The sequence below is a fragment of the Xiphias gladius genome, chromosome 16 (assembly GCF_016859285.1).
Source record: "Xiphias gladius isolate SHS-SW01 ecotype Sanya breed wild chromosome 16, ASM1685928v1, whole genome shotgun sequence".
Lineage (NCBI taxonomy): Eukaryota > Metazoa > Chordata > Actinopteri > Istiophoriformes > Xiphiidae > Xiphias > Xiphias gladius.
Window position 1 is genome coordinate 26,495,705 of NC_053415.1, and position 17,901 is coordinate 26,513,605.

General features: G+C 42.0%; 1 protein-coding gene across 2 annotated transcripts in view; it reads right to left on the bottom strand.

Annotated features, from left to right (window-relative positions):
- kdm6a (lysine (K)-specific demethylase 6A) overlaps nucleotides 1-17,901 on the bottom strand; it is a 41,966-nt gene that overhangs the window by 20,873 nt on the left and 3,192 nt on the right. For both annotated transcript variants that reach the window (XM_040147804.1, XM_040147805.1), the window contains exons 3-6: nucleotides 17,029-17,137; nucleotides 16,634-16,683; nucleotides 10,740-10,798; nucleotides 3,665-3,785 (exon numbers count right to left, since the gene is read on the bottom strand). In XM_040147804.1, coding sequence (XP_040003738.1) covers nucleotides 3,665-3,785; nucleotides 10,740-10,798; nucleotides 16,634-16,683; nucleotides 17,029-17,137 — 339 coding nt within the window. The remainder of the gene's footprint in view (nucleotides 1-3,664; nucleotides 3,786-10,739; nucleotides 10,799-16,633; nucleotides 16,684-17,028; nucleotides 17,138-17,901) is intronic.

Consider the following 17,901-nt stretch of genomic DNA (forward strand, 5'->3'; position numbering starts at 1 on the left):
TTTTAATAAAGTAGGCAGAAACTCTTATTCTCCTCCATCCAATCTGCTTTTCTGAAAAGCCCCAACAGATCAACAATGAGCCATGAATGAACTCTGGTGACCGTAACATGAGAGGACACTGATAGCTGGAGGGGCTGAACCATAGATATTCTTGTCTCTGGATCACTCAACGTGCTCCAACCTTCCCGCCCTCCTCCTGTCCAACCAAAAGACAAAGCCCTCAAAATGAGACACCGACATCCGGTAATTTCATGATAGCATCCTCTCCCATCATGTGAACTTAAGACAGCGTTGCTGAGTAAGGTAGATGTCTGCAGAGGCTTAGCCCGGCTGCCAAGGTGTGGCACACTACTAACCTTAAGTCATGTGTGCTGTAGTGCATGTCAGACATCAGCGAATGAGAGGTGCCTGAGCTGAGTGAAAAAGATTAAATTCCAGCACGGTGTCTGATCCTGTAAATCAGTAAAGGGAATGCCCAGGCACCCATAGGTGGCTTCAAGGTGACAGGTTCCGTTGCAGTTACTAAGCTGCACCATGACCCAACGCAGTCAAACGCAGGTTTAGGATATTTAAAAAGGCGCCACCAGTGTTTCTTATTTGGGTCAGTAAAAACAGTTTGCAGCTCTTGAGAACCTCTGGAAACCAGGAACCGTCCACAAGAGTCTAGCACACAGTCACGGAACAGACTGTACTGCTGGTGTGGCCGTACTCCACCGGTCAACTGTGGTGGATTTCTTGGAAGAAAAAACAGAAATGCTGTAACCTTAAAGGCAAACATCAGTTATCTGCAATCCAGGCAGCGGCTAAAAATGCACACAGTCAATGTCAGGCAGATAAAAATCAAGAACTGTCCAGCCGGAGCTTTTCTTTGCATGCTCCCCCCAAGGCCAGTGGAGCTTCACACACTGACACGTGCGCGCACACACAGGACCCCCTTGGAATAGACTCCCTTTTAAGCAGCAGCAGCGCTGTGACCCACAGAACATCAGACACACTCGTTACGGCCAGATGTCTTTATGTCAGAGAATGCACTGAAACTCTCTCTCTCACACACACACACACACACACACACACACACACACACACACACACACACACACACACAAAGCGTTACCTAGATGGCTGGCAGATCACACTCCTCTTGGAACCCCACTGCATCCTCCTGTAGATCTCTCCCTCGGTCTCCTCTATCCTTACCTTCCTTCTCTTTCACACTTGCTCTACCACCAGGCAGATAATGCAGCAGGATTGTCAGCTTGGCATTCCACCTCCCTCCCCGTGTCTCGCCTTCCTCTCTCTCTCTCTCTCTCTCTGCTATCTTTCTTTCTCTCTCACTCTCTCTCTCTCTCCCCCTCCTTCCCCCTCTTCTCTCCTGGTGTCACTGATTACTATTCAGCAGACGGCTGCAGTGGAGAGTGCAGAGAGATGACACACAATACCTCAAAGCTGGAACAGGCAGGCACACACCACCCCCCAGTTCCTTCCCTCTATCTCACCTCCTTTCTCAGCTCAAAGCTCTTCTCTATGGCTACACAGACAGCCAACTCATCACCTTACCAATACACAGTGCATGAATACACTCTTGCAGTCTCCTTTCCCCTTCTCTCATTGGCTAAATTAGCAGCCACTACTATAATTTAGTTAGCGTGAGTCTATGTAAAAGGTACCACGGGTAAATAATACAAGTTAGAGGCAGTTATCTGCAAAATTGCAGTGGCTGGCTCCTAATCTGGTTACAATGCATTCCAAGAAATGCCCGGCATCTCTCTCTTACTTGATGCCTCTCCACCTCTTCCTCTATCCGATGTGGTCCGAGGGAGAAGAGGATGGATGAAGGGGAAGCACCATGAAACATGCATCTTTTATAAAAATCTGTCTCTACGTTGCCTACCTCCCCCAGCATTTTCTATCAATTTCCTGTTCGTCCCTTTCTATTTCCCTTCTCTCTTTTCTCTCTCTCCTACCTTCATTCAGCCTCTGCTCATCTAAACGCGCGCCCACCCCTCCCTGTAGATAACTGGGGCAGTCATGTGTGTGTGGCGAGTGTCAGTCGGTGGGTGTGTGTGTGTGTTGCTGGCTGAGCCAGGACTGAGAGGGAGGGGCGCATCCTAGACAGAGTGAGGACGTGCAGCGTGTGCAGCCTACTTAGCTCACTACTGTACCACTTAATCGCAAAAGGGTAGAAACTATCATGAACACTTGCAATTCACACTACCTTCGGGGAACCTATAATCTTCAGTTTGCCTGTTCAAACTGTCAGAGGTGCTTATTCAACCATTAATATGTTGTAATAATAATAATAACAATAAATAAGAGAATTACATAATGAACTGGAAATATTCCATTCACAACAACACCTGTAAATTTAGATGTAGAGCGATCCCGTGCAAGGCTCCATAATATCCGAATGCATTAAAATGCGTAATACAAACCCCTGTGACAGAATGTCTGGAGTGGGACAAAGACCAGGATCAGACATCAGTCTGTCCCTAAAGGGAACCAGGACTCTCTGCACAATAGATCCATAGGCTCCGGTCAGAAAGCCCTTCGATACTGTCTGGAAATCTATGGCTCACAGGTGTCAGGAAATAGTAGACAGGGTTTAGCTCAGACAGACGGGACAGATGATCCACCAGCCTTTGTTAATCTGAGGACTGGGGAAGTCTAAAGTCTATTTAGGCAGGAAGAAAGCTTCTATGACTACACATCAGGCTTACAATACAGACTGGCATGAATGGAAAACGATTGTACTCTCTTAATGTTGTTATCATTCACCAGATGACCACACAGTTTGAGGGATGAAAAGAGGAGAATCCATGATCATCCTGTGTTGGCAGGACAATTTCAGATCCTGTAAAACTGGCTATGCATTAGGGCTGCAACCAATGATTATAATCATTACTGGTTAATTGGACAAATATTTGCTCAATTAATTGATGAATCATTTTGTCTATAAATTGTCAAGATACAGCAAAAATGTCCTATATAATTTCTTATAAAGCGACGTCTTCACATGTCTGACCAACTGTCTCTTGTCAGAACAGCAGTTCAAAACCCAAAGATATTCAGTTTTACTATGAATTTATGACAAAAAAACCCCAAAAAAACCCAAAATCTTCACATGAAGATGGAACCAACAAATGTTTGGGATTTTTGCTTTAAAAAATGACAGAGATGATTATTCGATAATCAAAATAGTTGCCAATCTATTGATTGACTAATCAATTCATCTACTAATCGCTGCAGCTCTAGTATGTATTAATTTATAAAAAGTACGATTATTTTAAAGTTATGTACATTATTTTAATTGTACTAAAACATGTACTATAATATTTCTGTTCCCTGTTGTATACTTATCTTGACGATTTCCATCTACAGTGAAATTTCTAATAAAATGACGTTTTATATTCCTATAGCTGGAATCAAAAATGCCATGTTTGTGAAAAGTGCCTGTAACAACATGGAAAGGTGTAAGATATTGAGCTGCCGGTGAAATCCATTTTTTATGAACAGTGCCCAGTTGCCAGGTTAATAGCTAGTAAAACTTAGCATCCGGTCTTGACCTGACCACGAGCTGAACCAAAACAAACATTGGGACGCCAAAAAATGTTATTCAATCTCTCTATCACACAATTTGGGAGTTTTTCCAACCGTTTAGATTTACCTTTAAGCTTGACTCATAGTCTGTGTTGACTTTAAACATGAGTCCCAGCCTCAGATGAATCTCTTTAGCTCTTGAGAAGCTGGGGTCGATGTAAAGCACCTCCTGGAACGCCTTGATTGCCCTGGAAAAAGACACAACAACCATATGTTCAATACAAATATCAATACAAATAATCCATCTCGTTACAATAATGTCAGTCCCTCGTCTCATTCCACTAGTACCAGTTTGAATCCGTGGTGGTTTCGCAAACATTCTCCAGAGCTGGACAATATTGACGGACTCAAATATTATCATATGACTCAATACTTCAACACCGATAAAATGGTCATAACTTAGGTATGACTGTGACTAGCTATCAGATCCAAACAAAAAGCATTAGAGATGGATTGAAATCACATTTTTGGAAAAAAAAAAATTAACTACTGCCCTGCGGTTGTCTGCCTCCACCAGCCAGTAAAGCAGTCAAGTCAAGTTTCAATTTACATCCACGTCTGTCCAGACTCATAACATATAGACGAGATATAAAGTGTCTTAGTAAAGGTGTCGGCCCGCCACATGCTGCCAGAACAGCTTCAGGGAGTCTTGGCATTGATTCTACAAGTCTGCGGAGCTCCACCATTCTTTCAAAAGACATTCCCTCATTTGGTGTTTTGATGATGGGGGTGGAGAGCACCGTCTAACACGTAGGTCCAAAATCTCCCATGAGTGTTGGGTTGAGATCTGGTGACTGTGAATGCCATTGCATATGATTCACATCATTTTCATACTCAAACCATTCAGTGACCCCTTATGCCCTATGGATGGAAGCATTGTCCTCCAGTTTCCCCACTAAATTTTCAGATTTTTCCTTTATTTTGTCACCCATCTGCATGTAGTGAACACTTTGAAGGAATTTAATAAAATAAATCAAGTGTATTTTGTCATAACTAGCGTATGAATTCTTGAGTTGAGGCCAGAAATGTGTTTTGTGAGGTCACAGTGACCTTGACCTTTGTTCTTCGAAATCTAATCAGTTCATGCTTGAGTCCAAATAAACATTTGTGCCAAATTTGAAAAAAATTCCCTCAAGGTGCTCCTGAGATGTTTGTGCTCATGAGAATGGGACGGACGTACGGACGGATGGACCCAAAAACATCATGCCTCTGGCCACGGCCCAAATTCCTCCAACATGTAAAGTTTGCTATGAGAGGAGTAAATACACTGGAACTTGTTCACATCCAAGTTGCTGCTGCTCATTTAAGATCGCTCACTCTTACCCTTCAGACTGAGTGGTTTTTGTATGTCTGTTCTATGTTGCACTGAGGTCCATGAGAGACGACACTTCGTACGTAGGCCTATGTCAAGCATATGTGTGGAAACGACAATAAAGCGGAGCCTGACAGTTTCAGGGGCATTGCCATCATCCTCTGGGCTGGAGCGTGGCCAACCTAATTTGCATGTAGCTCGTGAAATGCAAGACAGACGCAATCCGATTCCTGATCTAAGAGATGCATACAAGTGGCTCTCGCAAACTGGTATCAAACAACATCTGCTATTTATTCACACGTGAGACCTTTGAAATGACAAGTGTAAATGTGGCCTATTAATGCTTTCATACAGTACTTAGTCTTAATTAGAGGTGGTGATACTGTAACAGAGAGTAAAATAAAACATAAACTGGAGGCATACTGTGTTTATTTCAAGTAGGTAGAACAGCCATAAAAGTTCAGATGTTCAAAATGCGTCACTGAAGTATACGGCACCTTCTATGATCAGGACAGTGTTTCCCCTGCATCAGTGCAGACGCACTGGTTCAGATTTTCTTTCAAGCGTCTTAAGTTATATCCCATCTCTCCACTGCACTGTGAGTGCTTCAGCTGGCGAAATCTGCTGTGGATACTACTGAATACAGGTGTCTGAAAGCACAGCTCTTTACATCCCGAGAAAAGTTACGAGTGTGAGGCTCATTTTTCTTAGACTGTACACGTTAATACCAAATACTGTCGACTGGGAAATATAATCCTTTAATCCAATAATAACATCTGATCATTGGCCTTTGCATTTATACCTGTTATCAAAAAGTATTCTCGGTATTTCAATTGTGCCTGCAATGTGATAGATTCATGTCGATATGCAAATTAGGTAGGCAGAGCTGGCAGACGTGCCCCTAACCATGGTTCAGGGTCAAGGGAACTGTTGCAATTGTTAAGGGTCTTGTTGCTTCAGGTGCAAGAGCAACGACTCCGATACCAGTGCTGTCTTTCTCCCAAACTTATAATTTTGTTTTTGTAAGGTAGCATGGATCTAGGGATGCTTCCTTAAAAACTGAGTTGTTGACCCACCGTGACTGAACAAATGTAACTGTATAATGTAACCGGAAAACTGCAACTGATAGCTGCAACACTAAGTGTTACAATGACATTGGCAGCGAGGATATGTTTAATGTGGATCAGTCACATCATGATCGTTGACCTGATCAGCTTAATAAGGTCATAAAGCATCAATAAAGTGAGATAAAGAAATACAATTCAGGAGGGCCTGTTTGCTTAACTGATGCATGACTGACGCTGCACTTTCGCTACCTGAGCTAATGTTAGCTTCCTACTCTGAATGGACAATTGATTCACAGCACCAAATCCCTGAAGTTGTGATTCAGAGCCTTTAAGATGATAAGCTTTTAACAATACTGTGATGTGCTTAAAAGATTCGACATCCTGTTCCCTAATGACCAGCTGTCATTTGGAGATCACAGAGAAAAGCCAGCAAGACATGGGGTGAGGGGAAACCCGGGGGAAGGGGGTGAACAACTGCATAAAAATAATTAAATGTTAAGTTAAAATAAATAGAAATGGTAAAGACCAAGCTCTTGATGGTGGAAATTGGAATATTGTATTTACTCTCCCTACAAATATGTGTTTCCTAACAAAATCAAAGAACCGTTATTTAAAATCTTACACAGATATTTCCTGATAAATTCCATTATTTCTAAATATATTCTTAATACGGAAGATAAATGCTCTTTCTGTAATCATGTAGGGGAAATGCTAGAACATCTGCTTTTCCAGGGTGTTCATGTGACAATATTTTGGGCTGATTTTAAAGTGGATCTTAAATCATATTTTGATAAGCTGATAACACGATTGGTTATCAATAGTCAATAATCTCTCCAGCTATGAACAATGTGTCATGAATTTGCTGATTATTTTAGTCAAATTTTATATCGATAGAATGAAATTCTTGAAGTTACCGTCTTATATTACATTTAAACAAACAGACCTAAGCATATATGTTCAAACACTATCACATTTAAAAACCTGTAATAAAAAAATAAACAGAATGCAAACTCTTTAATATAATTGAGTAAGTTAACCTCTTGTGTTGGTTCACAAAATGTGTTGGTCAAAAAAACTGTAAAAGTTAAAGTTATTTTAAAAAACAAAACAACAACAACAAAAGAAAACCTCAAGGCGCATGATCGTGGCATTTCCCGTCTCACTTCTTTTGTGTGACAAAACATAGTTTGGAGACCAGACAGACTCGTTCGGGAATCGGTCCTGTAGTGTGCAAACCACAATGATTTCGAGATTCCCGATTACAAGACAACAAGTTGTGGAGTAAGCAGTACAGCAATCTGACGACTTTAGAAGTAACGTAGTGTGTACAGGGCATAACAAGCTCTCTCACCTCTGTACAGGGTTTTTCAACTGCCAGAATGACAAAGTTGTGTTTCTTTTTTTTTAATAAAACCATTGTTGGCCTATCATAAATAGTACAATCACCAGCAAACAGGAGCCAAGAGTTTGGTCAACTACAGGGATTAAAATTGTTTAGCTATAGCTGAGAAAATGTGTGGGTGACAGTTGTCATTGTGGTCTGCAAAATAAAACCACCAAATTATTTCACCTCTTACGGCTTGTTTAATAGTTAATAATGTCATCATGTCATAGCCTATTTAAACTGTGGCTCCCGCACCCCAATGATTGTGGACCAATTCGGTGAAGGAAAGCTTAACATTGGCGATTTAGCCGAAGACTGAATTTGTCCCTGAGTTTGTTGAAATTAATGATCCGGTGTCTGCAAAGTGTATCTGGTTGATGACAGCGGGGCTGGCTTCAAGTGTAGCGTATCGTCTGCGACAGCTGAAATGCTGAAAGACTTCTGCCAAGTTAGCAACAAATTCTCTGCTCCTTTCATGACAACATTAAAAAGAAACTAGTCTACAGAGACAAGGGCATATTAAAATGGAAAAAAAACAAAAAACAAAAAAAAACACGAATTTCCAATTGAACTCACTCACTGTGTAGCTATGACAACAATGGCAATTGCATGTCAGCATGAAGCCCTTCTCCTGTATGGAACGGCAGAGCACTGAGCTCACTGCTGACTGGGTGCCCCCCCCCACACACACACACATACTCAGCCACGCACGCACGCACGCACGCACACCCACCCACCCACCCACCCACCCACAACCATGTACCCACACCAACACACACAGAGAGAGAAGGGGAGAGAGAGAGAGAGAGAGAGAGAGAGCAGACTGAACTCATTGCCCCCTTTCCCTGCTGCCCATCTCCCTCCCTCCTCCTCATTTATCTGGTCCCTCCCTTTCTCCCTCCCTCCCTCCCTCCCTCCCTCCCTCCCTCCCTCCCTCCACTGTGTGCTCTGCATTCACCGTCTCCTCCCTCACTGCCAGAATCCAAACTTAATGCTTGGAGAGCACAGCTATTCTACAGAATAGGTTGTGACGCACACCGTACGGCCGACTCCAGCAATGAAGGACCAGTCTCTCCTTTAGAAAAGTGCATCAGACAGCTAAATAAATAAATAAATAAAACAAAAAACAAAACTGCACATTTTCTGAATAGGCCAGGCAAATAACACAATTTGGCTCCATTATATGGATGCCATTCGGTGCACTATTTCAGAATTATTTGCATAAATGATTCATACTTGCTCTATCTTAAAATTTGCACGATATTTGTAACCTAATATTTTCTTGGTTGATGCTAGTTTTGGATGGATTTCGTAATGGCCAGACAGACAGAACAGACTGGATAGTTGGGCCAGTGTCTCGCTGAGTGAGCACCACTTCAGCGCTGTGAAGTAACAGTCACCATTTGACAGCTCAGCATTCCTTTTAGCCTTGGGCTCAGGGTGACGTAATCCATCCTCGAGAGCCCGACATGGCTCTCTCCCTTCCCCCAGTGTCACATTCCCCCGGCCTCAGAGATGGGGACATAAAAACTTGGCAGGGCAGCAATACTGGACTCCTTCAGGGCCATGGATGAGGTAGAAGGGCGGCAGAAGGCAAAATAAAAAGGGAAAGGTCACCGCAAGCCAGCTGAGGTGAAGTAGGTATCAGCACCTCCAGGTAAAGTGGCTCGGTGCAGAACCAGTGCAGTGTGAACTGCCTGATACACCTGCCACTGTAGGAGCAAACAGTTCAACTGGGAAATGAGATGGTCAGTGAAATTAACTGGTCAGTGTTGCCTAACCCCTAAGCTCTTATCAGACAGCTGATGGCGTACACCCAAAAACACAAAATGACAAGGAGTTTAATAGTAAACAAAGAAAATCACAGCTCTGGTGTAACGATTCAACCCAAGCAAATATAATGAGCTGCTTCATTTTAAGCGTGGCTTACTCTATTTTATTAGTGGCTGTAAAATCAGACTCCAACTGCACCAAGGTAGAGGACTGAAAAGATGAAACTTCAGTTTTAACATGCGTGTCACTCGAAGCAAAAATGTCCGTAAAACTGAGGGACTGGTGAAGCTTATCAAGCCCACTGTAGCTGTGAGCTGTAGCTATGAGCTGTACTAGGACAAAAACGCTGTTAATGATTCTGTCAGTGGCGGTAATGTTCTGCTCCCTATGGGAGAGAGAGATGGGGCCCACTGTACACGTTGTAGTCCCAAACTGGCTTCTGAATCTGTATGATTAAAAGCACGCATTCACCTGCACAGTCCCCTCGAGAAACCGAGCCACACTGGGCAATGGGCCCACTGGGCCTCTACTGAAGAGGCTGGTGTGACCTGGACAACATCACAGGACACCTAACGCATCCCAGCAATAAAAAAACTGGATGTTTCCTGGCAAATTCTTTCCTTTTTCAGGCTATTCCAACATACATATTAAGATTCCTGCCAGTGGTAGGGGTGCGGTGCTAATGGACACATCTGTGTGGGCTGTGCCTTGTTGCATTAGAGCAGAAACTCAGGTCATCCAGTTACAAGTATGTTAAAATGAACGGTGTGGTTTTTAAATCTTAAGAGGCTTGGCTTAAACTAAGAAAACAGACTAACGTGAAGCTCTGTTGTGGTAGCTTACTAAAGCGGAAAATCGTGCTCAATGGGCACAAAGGTAGCAGGCAAAGACAGGTAACGCCAGGCCAGCTGCTACAGCTTGACATATTGAAAAGCTGTCTTTTCTATCCCCACAACACTGGCAATAGGGCTTAATCGAGGACACTTCAGTAATCGTAATGGTTACCGTAAAATCTGCTCTCATGAAAACATGATCATTAAAGCCACACAAGATGTATCTCCCTGCAGCGGTTTCTTGCAACCGATCCTCATGCACTGGATGTCGAAGATTCTTACACCTTCGCAAATCGACACCCCCACTCCACTCCACAGTGGACCGCCACAAATACAGACATTTCCGAGCAGCAGGGAACAGAGAATAACACTGCACGTACACTGATGGAGTCAGAAACATACCCAGAGAGAGAAAACTCAAAATGTAGTGCAACATTTTAGGAAATAAGCTGTCTAACTGTGTCAACTACAGAATCATAAATGAAGCAAGCTGGCCGGTTCTCCCTATTTAATCTTTGTGCTAAGCTAGGCTAAAAACATTCTGTAGCTAACTATACTGAACAAACAGAGATTAAATGACAATAACAGTGTTCTCATCCTGCTCAGGTAAGAAAGCAAGTGTGTGTTTGCCAAAATGTCTGCACATTTCTTGAAGAAGGAGTAAACCTTTGTCTTACCCCCACTTTTCCAAATGGACAAGAAAAATCATGATCATTATAAAACTGGCTGACGGCATTCATGTAACGAAAAAGATTGTTTTAAAAAGCACTTACCACTGAAATGCGTTGTAATGGAAGTAAACCATGCCGAGGCCATATAAAAAGGCAGCATTCTGGAAAAAAAGCGTTACAATTTTTACAAACAGCAACATAGAAGTTCTTCAGCACTTTGAAATGATTACTGTTGACAACTTGGTAAGAAGCTAAAAGCTAGCAGTTATAACCTTGATGGTGTCAATGTAATTTTACATACACTATGTTCATAATGTTAAATGAAGTAAAACATCTCTGTACCAATTAAGGGTTAAACTGATTTATTTAACCATTCATTTCTGGGTTTTTGGGTGGGTTTGCGAGAAACTCTTCTCTCATAGAAGAAGCCATTCAAATGTCACACCCCGCCATTCCCGGGCTAGTTAACCGATTAGGACAACTACATTACAGGGGCAACTGCTGCCCCCAGTGCAGAAACCAACTGTATAACTGCATAAGCAGTAAGGGCGGGCAGTATGGCCGATATAGGCAATGGTACTGATCTTAATATAATTACATAACCACATATGTGGCCGATCCACGGGCATGCATCAGAATTACATTATGCCCTGCTGAGACTGACGAGTAGCTGAGACAACATCTCCATCAATCGCTACAAAAAGGACTGTTGCCGCCTTCTTTCAAAACAGTTTTTATAAACACACTTTAGATAAAAATAAGACCTTTAAAATAGGCACAATATTTGGTCTAAAATTATCCCTGATCCCTCAAGTCAACATCTGCCATTGGCTGGTGACGTCACTAACCGTAACGTGTAGAACACGTATTTCAAACAAGTTTTATCTATTTTTTTTATTTCAATCAAGTGTACAACTAGATAATATGCATCATACATCATACAAAGATTAGAGTGAGTGGAATTGCAGGGCTGCAGTGAGATTCAGCCAATGAGTCGCACCGATCGGCTGAACATAAATCAATGTATTTCCATCATCAACATGCGGACACATTTTTGCTTGCCCAAAAGAATCCCCCCTTCCCTGTTAGAGGACAAGTTACAGCCTTACTCAGTCGACCACATCAGTCTAGCCCTGGCCAATGAAAGCCCCGCTTTTGGGCTCCCAACTCAGGCTATTTACATCACTACTGCTACCAAAAGACGTCTGCCCCGCACTATCAACTGGCACCGCGTAGGACCTCACACCCTCACTCCACTGTGGAGATCTGTAATACCGACTGGCCCAGAGCTGTCAGATCTGATCACAATCGAAGTCTCAGCACCTCTGTTTAATGGGCATTCCAAACAGTGAAACATCAAACCAAACGGGCCTATTCATCCACGCTGACAGCATGAGGACAGGCTGGATGCCATCATATCACAGCTGATTGGACAATTTAACTCCAGGCCATGAGCAGGAACTGTAGGCAATCTAAACTGAGGCAAATATGTGTTGAATTTCATTTGGGAATACTGTTAAATCCACATTATAATATCACGTCTTCATAAAAATCCTATGCGGCTAAGCTTGTTGAAATGACAAATGCTGTACCATTAGCTAAGTTAAACAAAAGCAATGTGATGATCCAAGCTATTTAACTGATCGCCCTGATCAACCGATATCAGTGTATCAAATGACAGCATTATAGCAAGTTTCAGCTCATTCTATCCAGCACCAGGCTTTATTGTTTTATTTCAATCAAGTGTACAACTAGATAATATGCATCATACATCATACAAAGATTAGAGTGAGTGGAATTGCAGGGCTGCAGTGAGATTCAACCAATGAGTTGCACCGATCGGCTGAACATAAATCAATGTATTTCCATCATCAACATGCGGACACATTTTTGCTTGCCCAAAAGAATCCCCCCTTCCCTGTTAGAGGACAAGTTACAGCCTTACTCAGTCGACCACATCAGTCTAGCCCTGGCCAATGAAAGCCCCGCTTTTGGGCTCCCAACTCAGGCTATTTACATCACTACTGCTACCAAAAGACGTCTGCCCCGCACTATCAACTGGCACCGCGTAGGACCTCACACCCTCACTCCACTGTGGAGATCTGTAATACCGACTGGCCCAGAGCTGTCAGATCTGATCACAATCGAAGTCTCAGCACCTCTGTTTAATGGGCATTCCAAACAGTGAAACATCAAACCAAACGGGCCTATTCATCCACGCTGACAGCATGAGGACAGGCTGGATGCCATCATATCACAGCTGATTGGACAATTTAACTCCAGGCCATGAGCAGGAACTGTAGGCAATCTAAACTGAGGCAAATATGTGTTGAATTTAATTTGGGAATACTGTTAAATCCACATTATAATATCACGTCTTCATAAAAATCCTATGCGGCTAAGCTTGTTGGAATGACAAATGCTGTACCATTAGCTAAGTTAAACAAAAGCAATGTGATGATCCAAGCTATTTAACTGATCGCCCTGATCAACCGATATCAGTGTATCAAATGACAGCATTATAGCAAGTTTCAGCTCATTCTATCCAGCACCAGGCTTTATTGTTTTATTTCAATCTAAAAAACTCACTGTAAACTACATGCACATCACCAAACATAGTGGACTTACATTTATCAAGTGGACACAAACACCACTTCGAATGATTGATAATGTTGCTCTGCAACTACCAGACATGTAAATAAGCAACTGTTTGCTAACAAGTTCACCATATCAACTTAAAAAGGTGCTGATCAGTGTCAACAATGTTATCACAACTTGTTTCCGCTGCCCCTCATTTGGACAAAACGATCAGTCTTCACAGGCTTAAGGGGAAAAAAAAAAAAAAAGGTTGCTACTTGATGAAAATGCATCTGAACTTCACGCCAGGGGTGGGAAGAGGATGTCTAAATGCACACCGAGGGGCGCATATAGATTGTGCAACAGCATCAATCTTACATGTTCATGCATGTCACACCTTGCAAATTGGATCTAATAAATCTTTGTGGTAATCTGTCAGATTGAACAATGAATAAATTGTAGCACTACATAGTCAATATTTAAAAAGACAAGCAGAGACATGTCAAATCTCAAAGAAGACAGGAGGAGGAGATTTGGAAACTGGTCTGCGGCCAGGAAAAAGAGGGCAACATCAAATGCCAGACTTTTCAACGTGAGTCTGAGGGACGTATGTTTTTTAGAAGTAGTATTATGAAGATTTCTACTTAGTGTATTCTGCACCATTTCATGTTGTATTCTGATTGTTTGCTTTGAAAATGTGGGTGGTAGCTACAGTCAGATTGTGGTATTAAATTCTACACTGGCTGTCGGTGGACGTTTCTCACAATTAAGGACCACTGTTTTGGATGGATGACCAAAGATTTAGCAGCGTTTCACTCCTCACTGTCAACGTCCGTCTCGTACAGGAACCCATGCAGGATGTATATTTTACATGCATATTTTCTAGATGCAAGTCAGTACAGATGCAGGACTCTCATCTCTAGCAGGCAACATTTCATTTCTTCACCTCTCAAATCAGTTAATTAACATTTCTGAGTAAATGACACGTAACCAAACTGGTTTGTTTGAGATAATATCATTTGCTGTGCCTCCAAGTTTGCTAAAATTTCTAGCAAAGCTATCATAGAGTTACCAACCCAATGAGGAACAGGATTACAGGACAGTGATGCCACCCAAAATCTTCTGAGTGCAACCAAACACTTTCATTGGTCGCAGCGGTGCGCCTGACATTAAGCAGGTCTGTCTCTGCGTGTGTATGTGTATAGCGTTATTTTTTTCCCCACCTGGATTCTGTAAAGACCCACCCCTACTCTGATATTCTTCTTCGCTGAATGCGGGTGGGGAAAAATAACCCGAGTCATGTGTGATACTGCGTCCGGTATTCCTCTCTGAGCGACATCACAACCTTTCCGTCAAGATAAAATGCTGCGATGCCCATTACACCTGTCCCAGACCCAACATCATAGGTGGAGGTATCCGCTCCACCATCTGTCTCCCCTGGCCCCAGTAAGATGCCTAATCCTGACCCCACATACAAAAAGGCAAAAATATGCGCCCCTCACAAAGAATGGCTTGTCCAATTTCCATGGCTCAGATATGACGACACGGCCAACGTTATGCATTGCATTTTGATTCAATTCTGAATTCAGATTGCTTAAAATACTATTTAACCCCAACCTTACTTGCAAAGCCTCAAAGGGATTAGGAGAATCAATGCTATTTAAAAAGGTGTGCATTTGTGAAGCATAACGAAAGTTAAGGATAATAAAATTAATAAAACTATGCAATGTAATAAAAGTAAATTTGATAAAAATTGAATAAAATGCACTGTAATTTTGGCGTACCTAAATTACAGAGCATTCGTAAAATATTCACCTTCACTTTTTCAGATTTTGTTATGTTACAGCCTGATGCTGAAATCATTTAAATTCAATACCATTTAATGACAAAGTGAAAATTTATGAAACAGGAAAAACTGAAATATCACAGTGACATAAATATTCAGACCCGTTATTCAGTACTTAGTTGAAGCACCTTTAGCAGCCATTATAACCTGCTGTCTTCTTGGGTATAGGCTGACTCACCAGATGTACACTGTGGGTACAAGCCTGCCATTGGCCATGTGTTTCACGCGGCATTCTCCTCCCCTTCCGCTATCTGCCTGTTACCGTTTTCAAAATCCCCTTTGCTATGGGAAACAACCACCACCACCGCTAAGCTAGCAACCTACACGCCGAAAATGGCAAATTTTGATAAAGACTCTCACTTTTTTGGGGATCTGTGCCTCGACACAGTCCCGTCTCTGAGCTCTGCAGGCAGTTCCTTCAACCTCATGGCTTGGTTTTTGCTCTGATATGCATATTGTCAGCCGTGAGACCTTATATAGACAGCTGTGTGCCTTTCATAATCATGTCTTATCAACTGACTTTACCACAGGTGGACTCCAATCAACGTGTAGAAACATCTCAAAGACGATCAACAGAAATAGGAGGCACCTGAACTAAATTTCAAGCAAAGGGTCTGAATATTGCTGCCAATGTGAAATGTCAGTTTTTCCTTTTTAAAATTTTGAAAAAAAAAAAAAAAATTCTCTTTTCGCTTTGTCATTATGGGGCATTGAATATAAATTGATGAGGGAAAAAAATGAATTTAAACAATTTTAGCATGAGGCTGCAACATAACAAAATGTGAAGAAAGTGAAGGGGTCTGAATACTTTCTGAATGCACTGCATCTGTATGTGCTGGTGCACCTAAATGAAGAGTTAGGCACACCAGCGCAACCAATATAAGGAGCTAGGATGGAGCCCTGTTTTCATTGTTTGGCTCTCTGTATCAGCACAGTGTATTTGAATTCAAACAATTATAAAGGTTATAGTTCCGAGTTTCAGTTTTAGAGCGTCTGAGGATGGCCACATTCGTGTTGGTTGAACACTGCATAAAAAGGGCAGTTTCAGGGCAATGCGGCAGAAAGAAGATCCTTAACATCTACTTTTTATGGCCCACCAGTGCCGTAATTGGCCATTTCAGTCACCTGACCATAATCCGTTTCAACATGTGTTTCACTTGCTGAAGACCAGACTTAAAGCAAAAAGCCCACAAAAAAGCAAAAAGCAAAGATGGCTGCAGTACAGGCCTGACAGAGAATTATCAGGGAGGATACCAAGCTCTTATTGTTGACTTCAGTTGTTTGAAAAGGATTTGCAATCAAATATTACAGAGAACTGAGTTTATTTATACCCACAACTTAGAGACCGTGTATAAAAAGAAAGTGTGTCATTGTATTAGTATGTTCTGACTGTTTTGTTGTACGCTGCAATGGTCTGTGTACAAATGAGGACCATGTGGGCCCAACAACAGACTACACGAACAACAAGGTCGGAAAGAACAGATGGTTCCCAGCAAATAGTGCCTCATAAAGTGCTAAAAATGAAGATTTAACATTGGATGTGTTACACATATGTAAAGATGGATAAACTCACCTTCCAGTAGTCCGACTGTAAACTGAAGTACCTCTGGTATGCAGATAATGCTGCGAAAATAAAGAGATGAACAGAAGAATGTGATAGAAAAACAGACACAGATGAAGTGTTTAGTGACAATGTTAAAAGCTCAAGATATTCAATTCAGCTGCATTGTAACACTTCCCAGCGGGAAAGTCTTGAAGACGAGCACAAAATGTCTGATCTGAATTGCCCTCCGTCAGCAGGTTTTAGTGGTTTTAACCAAAATGACGAGTATAGAAAATAAAAAGCAACAATAGCGCACGTTAAATGACTCCTCGTGAAAAACCAGCTATCACGTGACCCGGAGATACACATTTGGGACGAAGAGGAAACAGTAACAGGTAGAAAGATTCACACATTTCGACTCTCACCTTTTTGATAGTCTTCCAGCAGGAGGTTGAAGTGGCCCAGCTGACAGAAAATGTCAGGGTCCACTTTCCCCTCTGCTTTCAGGATGAGGGCATCATAGCAGCTAACAGCCTAAATGTAAGAGCAATAACAACGTAGGATTAGAGTGGTGCTACACAGCAGCGACAAAGAATACAGAGTTAGACGGTTGGTATATCCTATGCATATCGCACATAAATCACCGAGTTATAAAAGGCCATTATAATTACAACTTGATCTTAATGCCTGGGCAAGGAGTACAGGTTTATTAGACACTGCTGAGTTATGTACTACCAAGGGAGTGCATTTTCCAAGCCTTCCAGGCCTGTTTTGCATAGTACCAGCGGTATGCCCAAATATGGCCCTTGTCAGTCAGTATTTAAACAACGGCTAAACAAATGACTCCTGATAGCCCGTACTGCAGCCAGCAAAGAGGAATGATTAGTGAGTATGACTGTGAGTGTGTGTCTGTGTGTTGTTGTTTTTTTTTTTAAATTATATTGGATGCAATATGTCACCTTCAATACATGCTAATCTTGTTGAACTTTGCAGTCACAATAAATAAATTGGATACCAACAATAATTTGCTGAAAATGATTCAGCAATGTATTTGTCATAAGACTGAAAGCCTAAAGCAAAGGACTGGGTGAAATGAAACTGTTGTTCTGTGACACAAGATACCAATTCTAGCACAGTTCTGTATGTTTTTACATGACATTCTTGCACAGTTGATTCTGAAGTCACCCAGACCTTTTTGTCTGTATGTACCATTAAAAATACCATTAAGAATGTCATGTCTGTGTTTGTAACTTGGTGGGTGATGCACGCATGTATTCGCTATTACACAAGACGACAAA